This window comes from Miniopterus schreibersii (genome assembly GCF_964146895.1).
Source record: "Miniopterus schreibersii genome assembly, chromosome: 13".
Classification (NCBI taxonomy): domain Eukaryota; kingdom Metazoa; phylum Chordata; class Mammalia; order Chiroptera; family Miniopteridae; genus Miniopterus; species Miniopterus schreibersii.
Genome location: NC_138113.1, coordinates 48,721,731 through 48,742,250, shown reverse-complemented (window position 1 = coordinate 48,742,250; position 20,520 = coordinate 48,721,731). Strand labels below are relative to the sequence as shown.

Below are 20,520 nucleotides of genomic sequence, written 5' to 3'. Positions count from 1 at the left end.
TGTACTGACTTTGTCTCCTCTACGTCAAAGTCTTTGTGCTTACTGTTCAGTAATTCCAAAAATATGTTAATTCAGAAACTAAAGAAAAAGCACACAAGAATTTGAAGGACTTAAAATATATTTTTTATATCGATAGTCTGTGTCTTTCTACCCTAATACATGATTATTGATTACATACAGGATGAGGTGAGGTATTTGTAAAATAGCTGGTAAAAAATAATTAATATACAGTATTCTACATGAGATGGAACCTTATGAACCTTTAACGTCCTCTGAAGTGTTCAATTCATCACCTAAATTAAACGGTTGTTTCCTCAAACCACGTTAAAAAATGGATCTTACATTTTCCCAGAATTTGTGCAGAAAAGGGAAAGCATATAATTGGCAATTTCTATGTCTCACATCCAAAGTAATGCATTCACACAAAATGAGGACCTCTCCGTTTAGCATAAAAAGAAAAAATACTGGATTCGAGATATAAAATCTCTGAGCAATGGTTAGTTAGGCTAATTCACCAACAGCAAATAAATTCAAGTGGTCAACAGTCTTGAAAATGCTTTATTGAAATGTGTGACTTATGTGCAGAGATGTGTTTGAAAAGACCACAGCTTGAAAACTGGTTTTGGAAACGTTTCAACACCAATTGAGGAAAAGAAACTCGCTACTGGACTGGACGCCTGGGATAGCCAGGCGCCTGCGGCAGGACTCTCCTTCAGAACATTTCCGTCACAGGAACTCAAGGGAACAAAGCTATCGTATCTGGAAACTGTTGGAGTCTGAGGTTGCAGAGGAGGAGAAGCGACAGTTTTTTGACATGTGGGGTGACTTCTTTTTTGGTTACATTTGGATGGACATGGACTTCACAGTTCTCGGAAGAACACCGGCGGGTGTTCAAGTCTCTATGCTTGTGTTGCAGAAACAGAAACACACGGGAAAGGAAGAGGGCTCAGGGAGAGGAGACTGAGAAAAGGGCTGAGACGGGAACTGGAACAAGACATGATTAGGTTAAGTCTATTATAAATTTATCAGAAGCTGTGCGCACCTTTTTTTAAAAGTCCTAAATTTACATTCCAAAAACTGCCCCCCAAACCCCAAACCCACTGTCCCTGCCTTGGAGCTATTGTGAAAGTCTATGCACAAAAACTGCAACAGAAAATTAAAAAATATCCCGGCCCCTCCAAACCCCAAAAAGCTGTACAATTTTTTTACACATAGGATTAATAATATAGGCATATAGGTGGCATGATTCAATTAAAAGGCTTTACTTTTTATGCCTGAAAAAAACCAATAAATAAAAGGTGCTAAAGTTAGCATTAAGAATTTGGTTGTAATATATCGACAAAATCTGGGAAGGCAAATCCTCCAAGCTCCCCTGATACTGATCTGTCTCAGCAACTATGAAGCACATACATAAATAATGCAGATATGATTGAGAATGTGAGATTTTCAAAAACAAAGACGACATAATTCAGGTTAATTTTGTTGAACAGCGAATAAATGAAATTCATCTACACCTGAATAAAACATATTTAACAATTGAAAAAATTTTAAACAACCACGGAAAGTAAAAACTTGGAACAAACATGAACAGATTTGTTTTTAGGGCACACGCGCACCCTGCAGCAGATCCCAACAGTGGCGTTACTGGTGTGTCTTCTAGATGAGTTACAGAGACAGGCTGAGCTCCACGTGGGAAAGAGAATTAACAGGGCGACAGGACAGTCACACAGGGCGGAGCGCGACACCCGCTACAACTCCCAGATTCCACTGCAGAGCTGGCTTTATGCGTAGGAGGCACACAAAGAAAGGTGGTTCAGGCAGACATTATTCAAGAGCTACTTCATCACGTGACTCTTGCCGTGTAACCATTGAATAATGTTTGGGAAAGCTTTGGGCTTTTATTTTTGTTTAAGTTTTACTCCTTGTATTTAATTTTTTAAATAACAAGGTCACTAAAACTCATGCACGCTGCAAAAAACCTCATGCAGTAGTTAAGGTAAACCATCCAAGCAGTTTTTATTCATTAATATTCATAAATACACACAGCAGCTTCATTAGAGATTTCAATTTTCCTCTTCAGTTTGAATGTGGAGTATTAGGAGAGCCTTTTGCATGTCAAGGTACAGGAAGCAGAGATCACCCCTGCACTGCTACCTACATTTACCTGCTAGAAGTAAAAATTAGTTAAGTGGAAATGATTATCATATATATTTTCTCTCTTCCTTTTGAATGTACACAATGTAACAAGAGTGACAGACCTGAAATTACAATCACCAAACAAACCCAAGATAGTTGTTGTCCACTTTCATTGGCAAATACAGCACAGAGGACATTGTCTGCGAATTGGGATGTCATCAAAGAGGAGGTGGTGGAGGCTCATTTCCTTTATTACTCTCTTTTAAATTTAGGTTTTCTAAAGCAACATCTAAAGGCATAATATCTACACAGCCCATAGCACCAAAATCTGCCATCTCCCCCCGGTCATCCTCGTCTGAGGAGGAGCTCTCTTCGCGCACTAAAGTGGACAGAAGGAGCTCTTGGACAAACAGGCTGCGGTCTGCGCGCTCGCTTTCCATGGACTGGCGCTCCGTCTCAGACATTTTAGGATCATTTAACCTGCAGTTAAAAAGAAAAGATCTTATTGGACAAAGGTCAATGCACCATGGCACCGTCAAGTTCTGCAACGTATACTGCGCAAGCTCTGCAGGTGGCAGGACTCAGAGCCTGAGACACATTATTGGAACACCTTGCTCTCATCTGTCACCTTTATTTTGTTGAGATTAATTCCTCACACTTGTTACCCTGAGGCGCAATCTATGCTTTAATTAACATTCAGTGAGACAAATTTAGACTTCTCACGCTTCCTTCAGAGACAACTGCAGTGAAAATTCTGAGGAAAACAAAATTTCTAACAGGTTAGATGCCCGGGGAAGCGTAATTTCCTTAACCAGGGTAGTAAAATTGGGAAATGTGGCAACCCTGGTCACAAAAACAAAACCCGTAGTGACTAGAATATTCAACTGAAAAGAATTCCTAGAAGTTCCCTTGACATTTCTCTCTGAGTCCATGTACTTCTTCCTGAGATGAAGGCATATCCAGAAGCCTGACAGGGCAAGAACACGCCCCCCACCCCTGCATTTCTCCTGCCAAGGACCTGGGAAGCCGGGCTGAGCTGAGGTTTAACGGCCCAGAGTGCTTATCTGCCTGGAGACAGGATAGATGTTAAGAGTCGAATTCTCGTTATTAACCTCTTAAATGACTTAAGCAAAATTCTGCTTAGTTTCAGTACTGATTTTATTTCTCTACATTTTTAGTGGCAAAGAAAGGAAAACCAGCTAGGGCACTGGAGTCAGGAAAAGTAACCAAATGGAGAAGTGGGCGACAGTGCCGGGGCGCCGCAGGCATGCTGGGCAGGAGCCTCCCGCGGAGCGGGGCACCTGGAGCCCAGGAGGCCTGCCCCACGTCCCTCGGGCGGCGCCTGCTCTGTTGCCACCCTCCCTATGCTGAACTGCACCGGGGCCGCCCGGAGGCGCAAGGAGGGGCACGCACTGGGCATGCACGAGGGGTCAGGCTCTGCTCTAAGTGCGTTTTGTATGTATTATCTCTTACCTCCTATGAGTAAGCCCTGTTATTATCAACATTTTACAGGAAGAGGAAACTGAAGCTGAGGTTAAGTGACTGGCTCAAAATCTCATAGCTGTCAAGTTCAAAACCACTGAATGATTAGATCTATGGCTCAGAAAACAAATGAAAAGATCTGAATTTCGGAACTTGAAGAAAGCAAAAGTACATGGAAGGTAATTACATAAAAAGCCATTAAATCTACATTGAAAGAAAACGACTGATGACATTTACGGTAAAAACCAAATTAAGAATATCATAAGAGCCCTGGCTGAAGCGGTGCAGTTGTTGGAGTGTTGATCCATGCACCAAGAGGCCCCGGGTTCGATTCCTGGTCAGCGCACATGCCAGGGTTGCAAGCTGGATACCCCGTGGGGGCAGGCAGGAGGCAGCCGACTGATGTTTCTCCGCCCCCCCCCCTCAAGAAATGAAATACATTCCACATCCTTAGTTTTGGAAAAGGCTTCCAAGTAAAGAAAAAAAAAAATCTAAGTCAAAGCCACTATAGAAAATTAAAGAATGTATAAAGGAATATCTATATAGTAAGCAGGAAAACCAGAAACAGATAGGCTGAGGCGTCAACACTTTGTTTGCAGAACATGTAATTCCAATATTACTGTTTCAATTTTTTTAGGAAATAACTGGGGGGGGGGGGGGGGGGGGAGTTTCATTCCTGAGAGGCAGATAAAATCTGGTACTAGGGCTAGGTTTCTTGATGGGCCAAACTTCACCTGGGATCAAGAAGTAACAGAAAAGCTTATAAGGATTTTCAAATTGGGGCTAGAAAAACTAGCTGTCTCCACTCCCAAGACAGAAACCTAACACAGGCACTTAGTCACTTTCTAGAAGGTCAACCATATTGGATCCCAAAAAACTGTGTCCTCACCATCAGTTTCAGGGCAACGCGAACAGAAACTGTCCCTGGCCAAAGAGACCAAAGGTCAGGCTTGAGCCCACACACGTCACATAGTAACTGTGATCAGAGACCAGGACTTCCCCTTGGAGACTCTGCAGCCACGCTCTTGGCCTTGAACATCACAATGCATGTTGATGTACTATTGGAAGTTCTGAGAAATCTAACAGTAAATACGCTATTTTTGTCAGTTTTGCCCAATCTTATTTATCAGGAAAAAAGTTGAACATAACTACATATATTCCTTAGAATATATAAAGTCCCAGGGAATTTTTTTTTTAAATGTTTTTATTGATTTCAGAGAGGGAGAGGGAGAGGGAGAAAAAGAGAGGGGGGGGAAGGGGGAAGAGGGAAGGGGAGAGAGGGAGGGGGAGAGGAGGGCAGACAGAGGAGGGGGGAGGGGGGGAGGAGAGATCAATGATGCGAGAGAGTCACTCATCGGCTGCCTCCTGCACAGCCTCTGCTGGCAATTGAGCCTGCAACCCAGGCATGTACTCTGACCGGGAATCGAACCGTGACCTCTTGGTTCACAGGTCGATGCTCAATCACTGAGCCATGCCGGCTGGGCCCAGGGAATATTTTTGGGGGAATACTGCCTTAGGTAAATCATGAACAAATGATACAATGAAAGATGTGGAAAGCAGTCTGCAAACTGCAAGGTACTATGCGATGTACAACATCAGATGACAGCAGGGGCCTTCAAGAAGCTACAGCCAAAATCTAAGAAAAGCACTCAGGTCACCCACACCATGCCCTAGAGCTGGATGTCTAATGTAGAAAAACTGCACAGAGAAAAATCCCACATCAAGCCCACTGAGCATGGGGCTAATGAAATAAAAAAAACATCGGGGCAAGGGTAGGAAGATGTCTTTCTAAGGGCACTGGCAAGACATTCACTCCACCCACAGGTCAGTGGGCTCTCAGCGGATACACACACTGGCAGGTAGGTATCTAGATCTGACAACTTGCAGGCTTGCTGCTGGTGAGTCCCTACAGGTAAGGTCACAGGGCAGTAGGCTAGAGCTATCTGAGGCTCTTTGATTTATGTTGAAGCAACATTTTTTGGTAACAATCAGAGATAAAACAAAGATATGACTTTGCAGAGATAAAACAAAGGTAAATTCCCCACCTGAAATTTCCTCCTTAGGTCCACAACAAATGGTAATAATGGGTCCCATTAATTGGGCCTTTACTCTATTGCCAGCTGCTGAGCCAGACCATATACATACCAGTATTTCAATTCATCCTGAAAACATTTCTCTCTCATGAGGCAAAACTCATAGAATATATGTGTGTGTGTGTGTATGTATATGTGTGTGTATACATATGTGTATATATATATTTAAATATGGTTATTGATTTTTAGAGGGAGAAATAGAAATATCAATGAGAGAAACATCAACATCGATCAGCTGCCACTTGCATGCCTCTTGTCGGGGATCGAGCCCACAACCCACACATGTGCTCTGACTGGGAACTGAACCAGTGACTTCTTGGTGAATGGGTTGACACTCAACCACTGAGCCACATCAGCTGGGCAAAACCCATAGAATATTGATGATAACACCGAGGTTTGGAGAAGTTAGTGACTTGCCTAAGGTCCAAACTAGTAAGTGGCAAAGCTGGGGCCCTGGACAGGGGTCACAAACATTTTCTATTCTGGACCCACAATATGTTATTTACAACTCTTTAAATGTGCCAGAGATTTTTAAAAGTATGAGATAAACGACATACACATAGAAATATTTCCTTCTAACATCTAACTGTCACACACATTGTATTCTGGAAACAACTGATGTACTACACTAATTTTCGTCTTCATTTTACAGCTTTTACTTTATTTTTCTCTGTTCCATTAAAAGCCCAAATTAGTCCAGATTCATTCTCCGTTGGGTCCAAGTTTACTCGTCATTGCTCTTTCCAAACTCCTTTATATTCTTAAAAGTCACATCAAATGCGGGTGAGGTTTTTGGTACAGGAACATATCAGTTGCTAATGGTAGTTTTCAGAAGCAAATATGAACTCTACTCTATGCAGCAGAACCATTTACTGTGTGCACTGCATCTTTTTTACACTGCGGCAAACCCTTTTTTAGTAGTTACTATTGTGTGTGCCGACCATAAGAATTTATATACCACTTCTTTATGAAGTCTCGGCAGAAAACCATGTTATGAAATCCTCTCTTTCTTTTTATTTATTTCTCAGAGAAAGGAAGGGAGAGATAGAAACATCAATGATGAGTCACTGATAGCCGCCTCCTGCACGCCGCCTGCGGGGGTCGAGCCCACAACCCAGGCGTGTGCCCTGACCAGGAATCGAGCACGATCTCCTGGATCCTAGGTCGATGCTCAACTGCTGAGCCACACTGGCTGGGCAGAAATCCTCTCTTGTACCTTTTACTATCTCACAGCAGACTGAAATTAGCAATACAAAGAAATTAATTATGATAACAAATGTACCTAATATACCCCGTATATGATGCTATGGTGTTTAAGTTTTATGGGCAGCCTGGGAGAAGAAATTCTTCCTAGAGGCCGATGTGCTGTTAGAACAGTACCACCAGCATTCCTACTTTATCTGAATAAGAATTATTTTGCATTTTCTTAGGCGAGCACTGAATGTGCAGTTTTGATCAGAGACCCGTGGGCTTTAACGGTTCGATCACAGGCCAAGCGTTTAAGGACACACATAAGCACAAAAAGGAAAGGTTACTTTGGACTGCACAGTGTAATAAAGCAGCACTGCTTCCGAAAGCAGCGCCAGGAAATGGGCTACCTCGTTAAGAGAAACTGGGAATTCTGGACGGCGGGCTGGCTGCTTTCCGTGCCGGCCGGGTGCGCGGCGGGCTGCGTGACGGCAGTGGTGGCGCTGCTCGCGTTGGTGCGCCGGCTCGCGTTGCGCGCGGTCTCCAGCTGCTGCCGCGCCGCCTGCGCGTGCTGCCGTTCCAGCTGCAGCTGCATCTGCAGCTGTTGTAACTGGGAGGCGGAAGGGCCGGAAGAATTAAGCTGTCCTCCTGCAGAACGCCGCACTCCCGACAACTGAGACAGAAGCTCTGCCGATGGAAACGAAGACCGTTACTGCCTACTAACGACTGCAGAAAGTGGAATGGTGCATGCCACTCTTACACCGAGGACCTGCAAGCGACGGCGGTGAGGCAGGTTCTCCCGGCAGCACGGGGCTTCCGGGTGGGTCCAACAGGTTTTAGAATACCTCCCGGGGGCAGGCGCTTGCACGTGTGAGTATTAACCCACATACAATTACTGTTGTTTTAGGCAAAACATAAGATTGTTTAAGTTATTTCCTTAACGAGCTAATTTAGTTATACTTTCTCTACTTTTTAGTAGATCAAAGTCGTTCATCTTCTAGTCGATGAGACTATAAACCCTCTCAACATGAGCTCCATGAAAGCAAGGAACTTCCCAATTCTTAGGACAGTGTCTGATACATAGAACACTTATTTGGTGCTTGAATGATCAGAATTAAATCCAAGAGACCTGGATCGCGTCTCACTGTGGCCCCTGCCCACCGGCCTTGGCCTGCTCTCTGGCTGTCACGTGGGAGGGCCAGAGCACCACCGAGACGCGCAGGAAGGCTGAGGGCTCCTCACTATGCAGCCTGTTTAGTGGTCTGTTCTAATCCAGCTCATTAAGAGTGATGTGACCTCTGTCTCTGCCTCTTCGTTTAAGAAGGCGCAATCACTGCCTTCTCTCACTTAGAGGGTCACATGGTGTTGGCAATTGCCTTGGAGGCATTCCCAGGCTGGCAAATGCTCTTCATCATCAAAACTCAGCCCAGAAATTACTTTGACTTTTCGCTTTAGAACCTCACTACCAAAGACAGCCGGTAAATACTGGATTCCCTTTGGATAAAGAAACATTTTTTAAAATCCCAAACTCAAGTTTACTGGGATTATTGCATATCCAAATTCCCAAAGCACGTTTGGAATGAAGATTTTACGTGCATATATCACATTTTAAAGAACATTTATCGAGTTTCCGTCACAGATCTACCCGTCAGTATTTCGGCATGTTCCGTGAGGCGCACCGTGGCTTCCGGCACACAGTCTGCCATGTGCACACACTCAGAACCTGCTTCAGGCCTCCCAGTCTTACTGCCTGTCTGTGCTTGCTGTGTCTGTTAGTCTCAGGCTAGTCATTTTTTTAAAAATTAAATCTATTGAGGTAACACTGATTAATAACATGACATAAATTTCAGGTATACATTATAATTCGGTATCTGTATGTTGTACTGTGTGCTCACCACCCAAAGTCTAGCTTCCTTCCATAACCTACAGTGATTTTTGACATTTTATTTTGACTCAACCCTTGTGTTCTGTGGCTGGCTTCCAGGCTGGCCATGCATTAAACCCTGTGACTTGCTAAAAAACTCCATGTTCAACTGCTGTTTTTAGTAAGACTTTCCCAAGCCATTAAAATATGCACTTTTCGGTATGTTCCATACCAATATAGCTTCCAAATCAAAGAGAAAACAGAGAAATTCCTACTTTACTTTCTTGTATGAGCTTAATTCTTTAGTCTTGTCGATTAGTTTTCTAATCTGTGTATTTGTGGAGGTTGAACTGTGGGATTTTGGTCTTTCAACTGAACTCTCTTAGGATTTTCTTGGGTTTCAATGCAGGCCACATACAGAACACAGAGCCATGTCTTACTATCTTATTCCTCTAACTACTGAAAGAAATGCCAGAATAATATGAATATTATATTGTCTATTTTAAAAATACTTTATACTTATACTAAAATTTTGGGGAATTTTGTGAAGGAATATGAGTGTGATTAGAGATTAGGACCACAAATCCCACCGAAAAATTTTAAAGGGAGCCCCCTCCCCGGCCATTTCCTTTATTAATGTGAAACTAACTCACCAGCTATAGGGTCCATGGCTTCCCTATTGCTTGGAGAATACGAACTCTGAGAAGAAGAAAGTCCACCAGTAGAACTGCTAGTAAAGTGCATGTTTGACCTACGAGCGCGAGGACCTCCTAATCCCCGGCCAGGGTGAAACATTCTACGTACATGTCGAACACCACTCGATTCATCATAACTCCAAAGTTAAGAAAAGAAACCAAGTATTTCACAGACAACAAAAAAAATCACTTGAGCCCTTGTTAGGCAGATGGAGATTTCCTAAATCGTAAGCATTTTAAAACAGCACATTTAATTTAGAGTGTGAAATGTCACAACTATACCTGTAAGGGTTATTAATTCTAAAAAAACCAACAAAAAACTCTCAAATATAAAGCAATGTGAGAGCGTGTGTACACTGTGTGTGTGTTTTTTCAAAGGGAAAAGCTTCCCCAGGGAAGAAGAAATTTCTTCCTGGCTCCAGCTACACCAACCAGCGTAACACTGCCAGGCGAGATGAAAGGCATCACCCGACCACACAAGCCAGCTGACACTCCCTCACCGTGCTCTCAGCACTGAACTTCGGATATGTTCACACTTGAACCACAACTAAGAAGCACCGGTTTTTATATCTGGGGAGTGTGCTAATATATATGCTAACCAAACCTTGGTTACTGTCTGTAATGAGAAAGGAACAGAATGAGTAATTTAAACACAGGACTAAGAGTCCTCTGGGCTACCAGTTTTAAACAAAGTTCTTCTTCAATGCTGCTGCTAAAAAGAAAGGTCTCGGTGCTCGGCAGACCTGGGGAGAAGCCACTCCCTCCTGTCGCACATAGTTACCACAGCACCTGAAGGACCTGGAAAGTCAGTATGCTTCCAGGACAACTGCTATGCCAACATTTTGTTTCCTAGAGCTTCACAGTAATGCTTATTTGGAATCGAAAAATGTAACAAATACCTTCTGCTATTCTTACATTTTACAGTTTCATCTTCTCTTGGTAACCAGAGACTCATAAAAATCTCACAGAAATGGATGTGGATGATGCAGGACATTCAACCGAATGGACACCAACTTCACTAGACCCCCTCGGACTTGCTGGGAAGCTCAGGGTAACAGCTTGGTCTTACATTTCTTGCCTAGTTTCCTCACGGGGCTGGAGGGAAGCTTGGGTCACGCACAGTCCTGGGTACTGTTATCAGATTCTTTTACGCAAAATGCAAAGTGACTAAAAGGCCTAAGTATTTTGGGCCCATTTGGGTTTTATTACGCTCTTTTTTTAAAAAAAATCACTGTTCCCTTCATCTTGCTTTCAGGGTCCCTGCACTCGGGAGAGAAGACTGTCCCCTCTGTTCACTGAGCACGGGCTCAGGTCAGGCTGACATTCTAGTATCTCGGGCTGGGCCCATTTTACTTCCCATTGGTTTCCACTTATCTTCCCGTAATTACTCAATCAGTTTCCCTCTCTATAGGTCTGAGGTTGAATTATGATTGCCAAGAGGCATTCAGAAGAGTAAGAGTGAAGCCTGGCAGAGAAAGAAGTTGTGATTAGTGTTCGAATTGCTTCCAAATGCAATGAACACAGAAACCTTTACAGAACAGAACTTTAAGTTAATCGGTGATAGTTTTAGAAAAACAATCCATAACCTGAAACCAGAGCATGGAGTCTACAAAATTAATCACTTTGGTGGGCTGGACAACTTCTGGGAGGTCAGGAGAGAGCTGTCAGGCACTGTCATGGGATAGGTTTGAAGGGGAAGCAGAAATGAAAGCGGGAAGGGAATTCAGAGCTGGCCTGACCGTGTGCTCTCCTGCTCAGAGACGGGCAGGAAACAGCTTTCTCTGGAGAAGGGGACTCCAAAAGGAGAAGAGCCCAAGTGCATATCTGCCCACCACCCCACCTACTGCAGAAGGAAACAGAGAACAGAGAGGGGATGCAAATAAACCCTCCTTAGAGTTAATCAGATTTTAATTTGGATTAGCATTTTCCTCTTTTGTATGAAAACTGTCTTAAAACATCTGATTGTAATAAACAAAGATGAGCAAGTCAACTTTTACCCAATGAACAAGGTTCATATAAAAGTCAGCAAATAAAAATAGAAGAAACTGCATCTCAACACTGAGTCACTTTTAGGAAAACACCAATTAAACAAAATTAAATAAATTGAAGGTTTTTCTCTTTGAGGATACTGTCCTTAAAAACAATCAAAATGATAAATGTTACAAACAATGTTTCTTTGTTGCGTCTGAAAGGATATTAAATCTCTAGGGGCTCTGTGTTCAAGTGTCAGATGAGCTGCAAAGTCGTCCGTGACATGATTGGGATCACCTCCAGGTAATGCTGCACATATAGGACAAATCTGAAATGAAAAGAAAGCGGATTTAATCCATGAACACTGACCAGGCACCTTTCTGTATGAATATTTTACTATAAAGTTTACTGTTACCAAGTTCTCACCAGGCAAAGCCACAGCAGATCTTGGACTAGTGACCACAGGGGAGGCCTGAACAAGAGCTACAGCACATCAATGCTGTCATTCACAGCAAAAGCAGACAAACTCTCAGGGTCAGACACAATAGTTCTAGACAGACAGCTCACACCTGAGCTCTGGTGAAGCCTTCTAACAGCTTGGATGATTCATTTACACGGTCTAGCAAAAACAGTTTCCATAAAAAAAGATTTAAAATGTGCTGTTTAGTGCATACCATACCGAAGTCCAGTCTTGATGGTAACGACTGAGACATAAGCTTCCCCGTAAGCTAGACTTGAGGGTCATCTCCAAATAAGACAGTGAAACTATTATGATGCAACTGTACAAACTTACATACTTTAAATGTGATATGGTAAGACAGACAAAGATCACTGACCATATGCAAATATGCCCTGTAACTTCATGAATGGGACTTCCTGGAGGGAAAGAGGGCGGGTGGGGTGGGAGCCCGTTTTTAGATCCTTATTTCCCAGAGGGATGAGAGGCGGGACAAAAGGTTGGGATCAGAGCAAGGCCAGGGATCAGAAGACCAACCTCCCTGTGGGCCGCAGGGCAAGGCACCGGAGGAAGTAGGAATAAAATGGCATGTAGGGAGGCAGAGAAGGCTTCAGAGGTTGAAATGTGGTTTCTGAAACCGTAGTTTCAACAGAAGCGGTGAAAGGAGGCAGGAGAGGGGAGGGCAGAAAGGAGGAACTCTCAGAGGGAAGGCTTCCTCTTCCAAAGTCCAACTGGGCAGAGGATGATCCCAGAGTGGCAGCTAAGCCCTGAAGTAGGAAGAACTTCAATCGTAAAGAACACAGCCAAGCATTCTGCTGCAAAGGGAGCCCCAGGGAAATGTAAGTTCAAATTTTAGGTATGCGCCTCCAGGATAGGTGATGCATCTTGCCAATACATGTGCCATGTGCTTAAGTTCTTTCACTTGGAGAAAATTGGGGCAACTGGTGACCTCATGACCTCTTCCAGCAGTAGGGGAGCAGAGTGGCACTGGAGGTGAGGAGGCAGGGGAAGGTGAGGCTTGGGAGGACAACACTGGGACACAGAGGGAAAAACAAACTACTCTGACTTCTAGAGACTAAGTAAACCCAAACCCATCTTTAAAGACTAGAAGGCACAAGTCCCCTGAGAAAGTGACTCAGCTGTGATCCCAGTTCTCCTTTGTCCAAGCAGCCAGCTGTCCTGATTACCTGCCGTAGGACTGACAAACATCCTCAAGAACACCGAAGGTGGTCATGAGAAATAACACTGAAGCATGAGTGTCCAAGAAAAGTAGGGAGGTCACAATGGGATGTGCCTATGAGGCAAAAGGCGGTTACACGTTTTTTTCCTCTATCAGAGAGAAAAGCAATTGTGAGTGCTTACAAGTTTACAAAGTATCAACTTCTCTTTACTAGGAATTTAGGTTTTACTACCTGTACCATTCCTGGGCTGTGACACAGAGTGATGCCTGATACACTTCTTTTCCTTCTCACTATGTCTGTCTTGCTTAGCTAGATTGCAACCTCTGAGGAATACAGAAGTGTGGTTTGTTTCTCATTTGGGAACCATGACCAGACTTGCTTAAAGCAAAAAAGACCAATTGGTTTGAAGAAAAAAACCGCTGGCTGTTTAAAAATAAGCAAGCCAGTTTAGATATTTTTGAGACTCTGTATATTGCAACAATTAACAGGTGCTGGACCATGTATAGTATTTTTATAATATCACAAGACTGCACAGTTTAGATTTTTATCCAGAGAGAAAATAACCACCAAAGGAAAAGGCAGCTTCCTTTTAAGTTATCTCTTTTTAGATTGGCCTTTGGATAAAATCTATGCACAACTTGAATTACACAGGGACAGCTGCAGAAGTTTCAGTACTGTGAGGATGCACGTAAGTGCTCCTGGATGAGAAAACTCTCAAGAATGGGAATGGTAAAGTACAGATACCAAGTGTACTAAGGATTTTCTAGTAAGATCGATCATCTCCTACAAACTAGAAAAGCCTCTGAGATGCGGATGTAACATACAGACAACCAAGACCTTTAACAATGTGTATTAATTTCAGTTCTGTAACTCAAAGGCTCTCAGATTCTAGTGATGTGCTGATGGCAAGATGAAGGCATTCAGAACTGCTTCCTTCAGAGAGAAGTAATAAAAAACAAGTACTCAAACTTCTACAATAACCAGGGATAAAGAACGACCAGCATAAGGAGTAAGTGGAGCAGGAGGACTGCCTGGCTCGGCAGCTGGCATAGAAAAAGAAAGGGACTAGGCGAGAGCCCAGCGGAAGATGCTGGCCCGCTCGCGCCAGACGAAGTTACCTCAGACGAGGACGCTGAGCTGCGGATGGCACCACGTGCCCGGTCACCTTTCAAGTTTTATACTGCATACTTAGCAAGCTAATTCATGTTTTGGGATAAGAATTTTGGTAACTTAAGGATATACTTTCTGAGAGGTAATGGAGGGAACAAGAGGAAAGAAAACAAGAGCAAAATGAGGCAGGAGAAACGGAGAGGTGGGGGAGGCAGAGGGGACAGACGGAGGGCCACCTTCACATTCAGGAGCACAAAACTGCGTCGTCTTGAGTGTGTCTCATGTCCACATGACGGTAACTAATACCTTGTACAGGACAGCAAATTCTACACAAACGATAAGCTATTGACCCCAAAATTATGAGTTTGTCAACAATATTTATCATACTTCTGCCACAGGACATAGCAACGCCTATCACTCAACAAGAAAATTCCATGTAACACATTAACTTAAAATTGTAACAACTTCTCAACATTAAGGCTTACTGAATTGGCTTAAGTCAGTGTTTCCTAAACTTGACTAAAGATTTTAAAAATACAGTTCCCTAGGCCTCTTCCTGGAAACTGATTCTACGAATTTCGAAATTCTGTATTTTTGACAGGGGCCCTAGTTGTCTTATAACTGAATAAATCAGGCAAATACAAGTTTAAATATACAACGGATCTGAAAAATATTTGCCCTGTTGTATGAAACACCAAATGTTATTGTTACTACCCCTCCCCCCATTTGCAGATGTCCTTGCACGGTCTTTGCTGCAGCTCAGGTCTTCCCCTTCTGCTTCACCTTGCTGCCGAAGGTCAGCACCAGTCCTGCTTTTCACCAGCAACCCTTTGGGAAACTTTACCAACGTACCGAGATACTGTAGTTAGAACAACAGAGTTTCCATTTTTCCATATGGTCCCAGTTTATGATTCAGAGCAAGCAACCAGTCAGTGCAGATTCTTAACACAGGTGGTTACCAATGTCTAAAACAAACCTTCTAAAGTCCACATACAAATGCTACTTAACTTCCAAAGCTTTCCCCCATCACAGGCTATGTCCACACACAAAAATAATCTAAAGTCAGTATGTGTGGCTTTTGTTTTTAAACAAAAGTGCCACACATTCATCCCCATATCATTATTAACCAGTCTAAAGCAAGCTGAGATTTTCTCTGGTCTCTTTCTTGAACTCATATCCCCAACACCAGACAGCATTCTCGCTCTACATACTGCATAGAGCTTTAAAAACAGTAGAGGAGCCTGGCAGCCGGCGTGTCTCAGTGGTTGAGCATCGATCTATGATTCAGGAGATTGAAGTTCGATTCCCAGTCAGGGCACATGCCTGGGCTGCGGGCTCGATCCCCACTCCGGGCGTGCAGGAAGCAGCCGATCAATGACTCTCATCATTGATGTTTCTCTCTCTCTCTCCCCCTCTCCCTTCCTCTCTCTGAGATCAATGAAGACATATTTAAAACAAAACAACAACAAAAAACAAAACAAGAGAGGAAGAGTCAAGTTCCCTGTGGTGAGTTCTCCTGTTCTTTTCTCCCTTTCTTTTTGGATAGGCTTCATAACACGCTTCTTGCCCATTCACTGCTATAGAAAAGCATTTTTTAAAATTGCTTATCTGCTCCGCCCATAACCTGGCTCTAACTGAAGCTAGCCTGCAGCCTTGTATAGACTGCTCTTTCACCGAAATGACCCAGCAGATGCCGAAGAGCCAGGGCGGCTGTTCAGAGTGAGGCCGACTCGCTCTGATGCATCACCCTCTCAGGCCACATGGAACTGCCCTTGAACTCGGGAGCCACGCTTCGTGCTGACAGCAAACACATGAAGTGGAAGAACGGTCTTGGCAACTGGCATTTCTTGACTCGGTTTCCAGAGCACAAACTTGACAAACTTGTTTCTTTCTTTTTTGCGACTAGTTTTAGATCCGTGAGAAACGTCTTCCTTTAGGGGATGTCTGTTCCAACTCAGTGACTTCACCACATCACCTTACACTGTTACTTTCTGGTGATACCAAGTGTTTGATGCCGCATTTCTCTGGTGGCCATGATCTTGCAATGGGCAGCACCGCTGCTTCACAATGTCCACCTTTCCTCGATCCATGCTTACCCACATGCTCACCAGGATTAGGTTCATCCTGTTTCAAAAGGACCACAAGACCGCCCGAGCCCCCCCCCAAGTGACAGCCTCGGTGGCGTGACGGCGAGGAAGGCCATGGCGTTCCTCTGCAGGCGCCGTGTCTCTACTGCCCAGCAGACCAAGTGAACCGCGGCTCTGGTTTTAAAGGCTCTTTTATCTGGTCCCACTCGGCCAACTCAACTGATTTCCCACAACCACCATCTCTTCCACCTAGTACGTTCTCTCTTAACATCCTGTCTTGGTTCATCCCGTCCTTTCCCTCTGAATAATGTCATTCCCTCCACATTCTGCAAACTTTTTAAATCCCAGCCATTCTTCACGGAAGCCCTCTCCGACCCTTCCTGCGTCACTTCCCAGCAGTGCTCCCGTTCGAGGCAGGCCGGTCTTCAGACAGGCCATGAAGCACGCAGGCAGGAGCCACGCTCTAAGTCTGCTGTCATTCCGACAGCCTTATGCCTTACTCCAAGAGCTTGATGACTTCAGAAAGCAGTATCTTTTCACACTTTACATAGTAAATGTGATGCTCTTGGTTAATACTTGGAAAGACTCATTCAGGCGCCACAAACATTTGTCTTACAGAAGGCCTGTGACTGTTTCCCTTTCCAGACACTCCTCTTCAGAGGGCAGGGGAGTATGTAAAGTAAATGCTGTGTCCCCTCACCTTTTCCTCAGTTAACTTCTGCTGAAACACCCACCCCTTTCTCACAAATAAGCCCCTCTGCAGCCCCCGAATCTTCCTGTTTCCTTGCTTTCTGTCCCATCAATACATGAAAATTCCTTCCCCCTTTCCCAGTCCTCATTCCCTTCCCCCATTACAACTGTGAGTCAAGTTATAAAATGAATCATGGTTGGAAAAAAGGAAAAGTGATGCCCTTATATCTGAGGAGTTATAGGTTCCGAAGCAAAATTAAGATGCAGTGAAGAACCAGCCCACTCAGAGAACTTAGACGCGTATGTACATAACCCAGGGGCACAGACTATAGTGCAGTGAAGGCCTGGGTGGGGTGGGGGTGGAAAGAAGTCAATGGGGAAAAAAGGGGGCATCTGTAATATTTTCAACATTAAAAAAAAAAAAAAAGCTGAACCACGGTTCCAGCTCCACTGTCCTCAGAAGAGCTCTGCTTTATTTCCTCATGTTTATGTAAAGTTGCTCTTTATCCAATCACTCAGAAGATAAAAACACAATTTCAAGTCAAATAATTTCCCTGTTATTTAATACTATACTCATTTCTAGTAAAAGGTTAGGTAGGTTTCCCTGAGCGGGCTTTGAAATGAAAGTTCACCACATGGAGCGGTGCGTTCTGCCAGCTTACGTGCTCACTGTGCTGAGTTCTGAACTAGATGTCCAGAGATATTTACAAAGACACCCCTTTTGTAGTTGGGGTCTTCCTTCTTTCTGAAATAGATATGTAGCCTATGTAAATTTAAATGAAAGCATGTAAGTAAAGCAGTGAATGTTAAGACAGGAGCACCTTCCGGAATTGCATTAAGTACAATTTCTCTTACACAACTCTCTACAGCCATGTCCCATTTCCAGTTAAAGGCCCTGTGCCATGAAAGCCAGGTAAGCTGGGAAAAGTTAAAGTTATAAATTTGTTACTATGGATTAAGTAATTCATTAAGTATTTACTGAGTACTAAGTATTAACTTAATATCCCCGGTTATAAAAATTGTCAAGAAATGAGCTTAGTGACATTATCAAAAAGTGAGCAAGGGTGAACCTGCCATCATTAAAATTCACACAAATATCTCTTTTGGAAAATCAGGGTGTATTTTTCATTACTTATTCAAACTGAGGGTACAATTCATGTCTTTCCTTTTAGGGGTCTTAAACTTGGCTCTAGAAATAGCCTGGCTTGTTCTGTAAGGCAGATATTCTCATCACCTGCAAATACGATGGTGTGCTTTTAACAGAATCTCTTCTAAAGAGTGATGACCCAAAAAGAACAATTAGAATTTAAAGCCAAGACACAGAGAAACTTTTTTTTTTTAAATCCTCACCTGACAATATTTTTTCCATTACTTTATAGAGTGGGGGAGAGAGAGAGAGGGAGGAGAACATCAATGTGAGAGAGACACATTGACTGGCTGCCTCCCACACGCTTACTGGCTGGGGATCGAGCCTGCAACCAAGGTACATGCCCTCGGCCGGAATTGAACCCGGGATCCTTCAGTCCACAACCTGATGCTCTAACCACTGAGCCAAACCGGCTAGGGCCAGAGAAACTTTACATGCATTATATTTAATCTTTATACGAAAAAAAAAAAAAAGCTGATATTCTACTGAGCTAACAACTACTGAAGCTCACTGATAGCCTCAGGTTTTTGGATCTCTTGCCCAGTTAAAAGCAGTTTATAAACTCTGCAAGGTATAATAAATATGAGACTGAATACTGGAGAGTTGCTTTGAGGACATACATAAAGCACATTGGAAAATTATCCTATGTGGTCCATAAACTTCTCTGGGCCTAACTAGAACCATCTAAGTTGGAGCTACTTACACTGTAGCCACTCGTTTTGCCAAAACAGATACAAGTCCTTACAAGATTTGAGTAAACACACTGTTCAATTCGATAATACTCTAATTTTCTGTTGCTGCAGTGGAACACTGAAATTAACATAATCAAATATGAATTAATTCATATTGACTTTATTTCTCCTCAGTTCCATTTTCTCCATTTTAATGCTTAGTTTGGAACTGTCACCTGCTCCGAGAGAGCAGTGTTTAGAACATTCAGTAGTTTTTGTTATATACAAAAGTTTTAATTTTCCTTACATTTTAAACTTGATTTAAAAGTCCTAAGTAAGTTTTGCTTTTAAACATGTTTCTTGGACAGAAATATAAATTATATGTGCATGCTGATGTCCTGGGACTCACAAACCTTGAAACAACATAATTAAGCCACAATAAACAGTAACTCCAAAAGAGTCAGAGCTTTGTCCTGTCCACAAGTCACTCTAGCTTTGAGCATCCGTGCTTACCTAGAAGAAAAACGCCAATGTAAGCTTTACTTTTCTACCTTCCCAGGGGTAAGCTAGGTATTTACCTGTGGACTTTAAGGAAATGGGAACCTCTTACTGCTTAATGGTGTCCATAAGAGCCTGAATGCTGCATGGAGACAGGAATGGAGGCAGTGCCCAAAAGCCAGCAACAATTTTAGGGAAGAACCAGAGATAAACTCTACCTACACTGGTGGCTTTATATTGTTTATAAAAATTAGAGTCTGGTGAGGACAGAGGCTTTGTATGCTCCTCCTCTCAAAGGCATAACCAACTTGTCCAGTGAGGCTGAGTGTGGTAGGGCTTCTTAGAAAGAATGACCTCACTCTGAATACCAAGAATGGCATCTTAAAATAATTTTCTTAACCAGTTTATTTATTTTTTAAATTTGAGGAGCATAGTGGGAAAAGAAGGGGCAAAGGGAGAAGAGAAGGCTGAAAAGTACATTAAGAACTTCTGAGCTACCTTATAATTTGCCAACAAATGCCAGAGAGCTTTCTTCTTTCATTTATACTACGCTCCCTACAAATCTTCCTGCAGGCCCTGCAAAACATTCTCTGCACCTAACTGAAATTAACTATCTCGACACAGAACTAGACAAACCAGTATTTCATAGGACAAAGAAGAAACCAGACCAGTGGCCAAAGAAAAAAAGAATTCAAAATGAATGTCTCTACTAACTACTGCTCCCTTACCTAGCACTTCCTTTCATATTATGTGTTCTTCCCATTCTGAAAACTGCCTGTTCACTTTCCCCTGCAGGATTTTAATTCAACACGGAGGAAAGCACAGAGTAAGGAAACCCTACCCAGAGATAACAACATACTTTCAATAGCAGGCACAGACACCTTCCTGGAAGAGCTACTATTACCTCATTTTCATGATAATCTCCGTGATTCTCCTTAAGAAACTGCTTTCTTATAGAAGTATCCTAACAGTATCATGACACATACACACAGGATTATGCCAGAACAAATGTGAAATATCCAAAGCGTCTCCCATCATTTCCTTCCCTATCAACCCAAAAATCTGCTGGTATACTAATGGCTGTATCACCCTTAAAAATCAAAAGCACTACTATCTGATTTTAAATAACTAAATGTGCTAAAAATAACTATTATTAAAAACTATGCAAAGATAGCCAAATACTAAAGACAGAAAAGAGTGATCTATAAAACAGAAAGTGTTTTGAGTCAAAAGTAATGAAAAGCAAATGG

At 42.9% G+C, this 20,520-nt stretch overlaps 1 protein-coding gene across 1 annotated transcript in view; it reads right to left on the bottom strand.

Moving 5' to 3' along the window:
* Positions 1-540: 540 nt before the first annotated feature.
* Positions 541-20,520, bottom strand: part of KCMF1 (potassium channel modulatory factor 1) — a 65,444-nt gene continuing 45,464 nt past the window's right edge. The window contains exons 4-7 of the mRNA XM_081156046.1: positions 11,656-11,757; positions 9,417-9,591; positions 7,310-7,586; positions 541-2,616 (exon numbers count right to left, since the gene is read on the bottom strand). Coding sequence (XP_081012172.1) covers positions 2,355-2,616; positions 7,310-7,586; positions 9,417-9,591; positions 11,656-11,757 — 816 coding nt within the window. The 3' untranslated portion in view covers positions 541-2,354. The remainder of the gene's footprint in view (positions 2,617-7,309; positions 7,587-9,416; positions 9,592-11,655; positions 11,758-20,520) is intronic.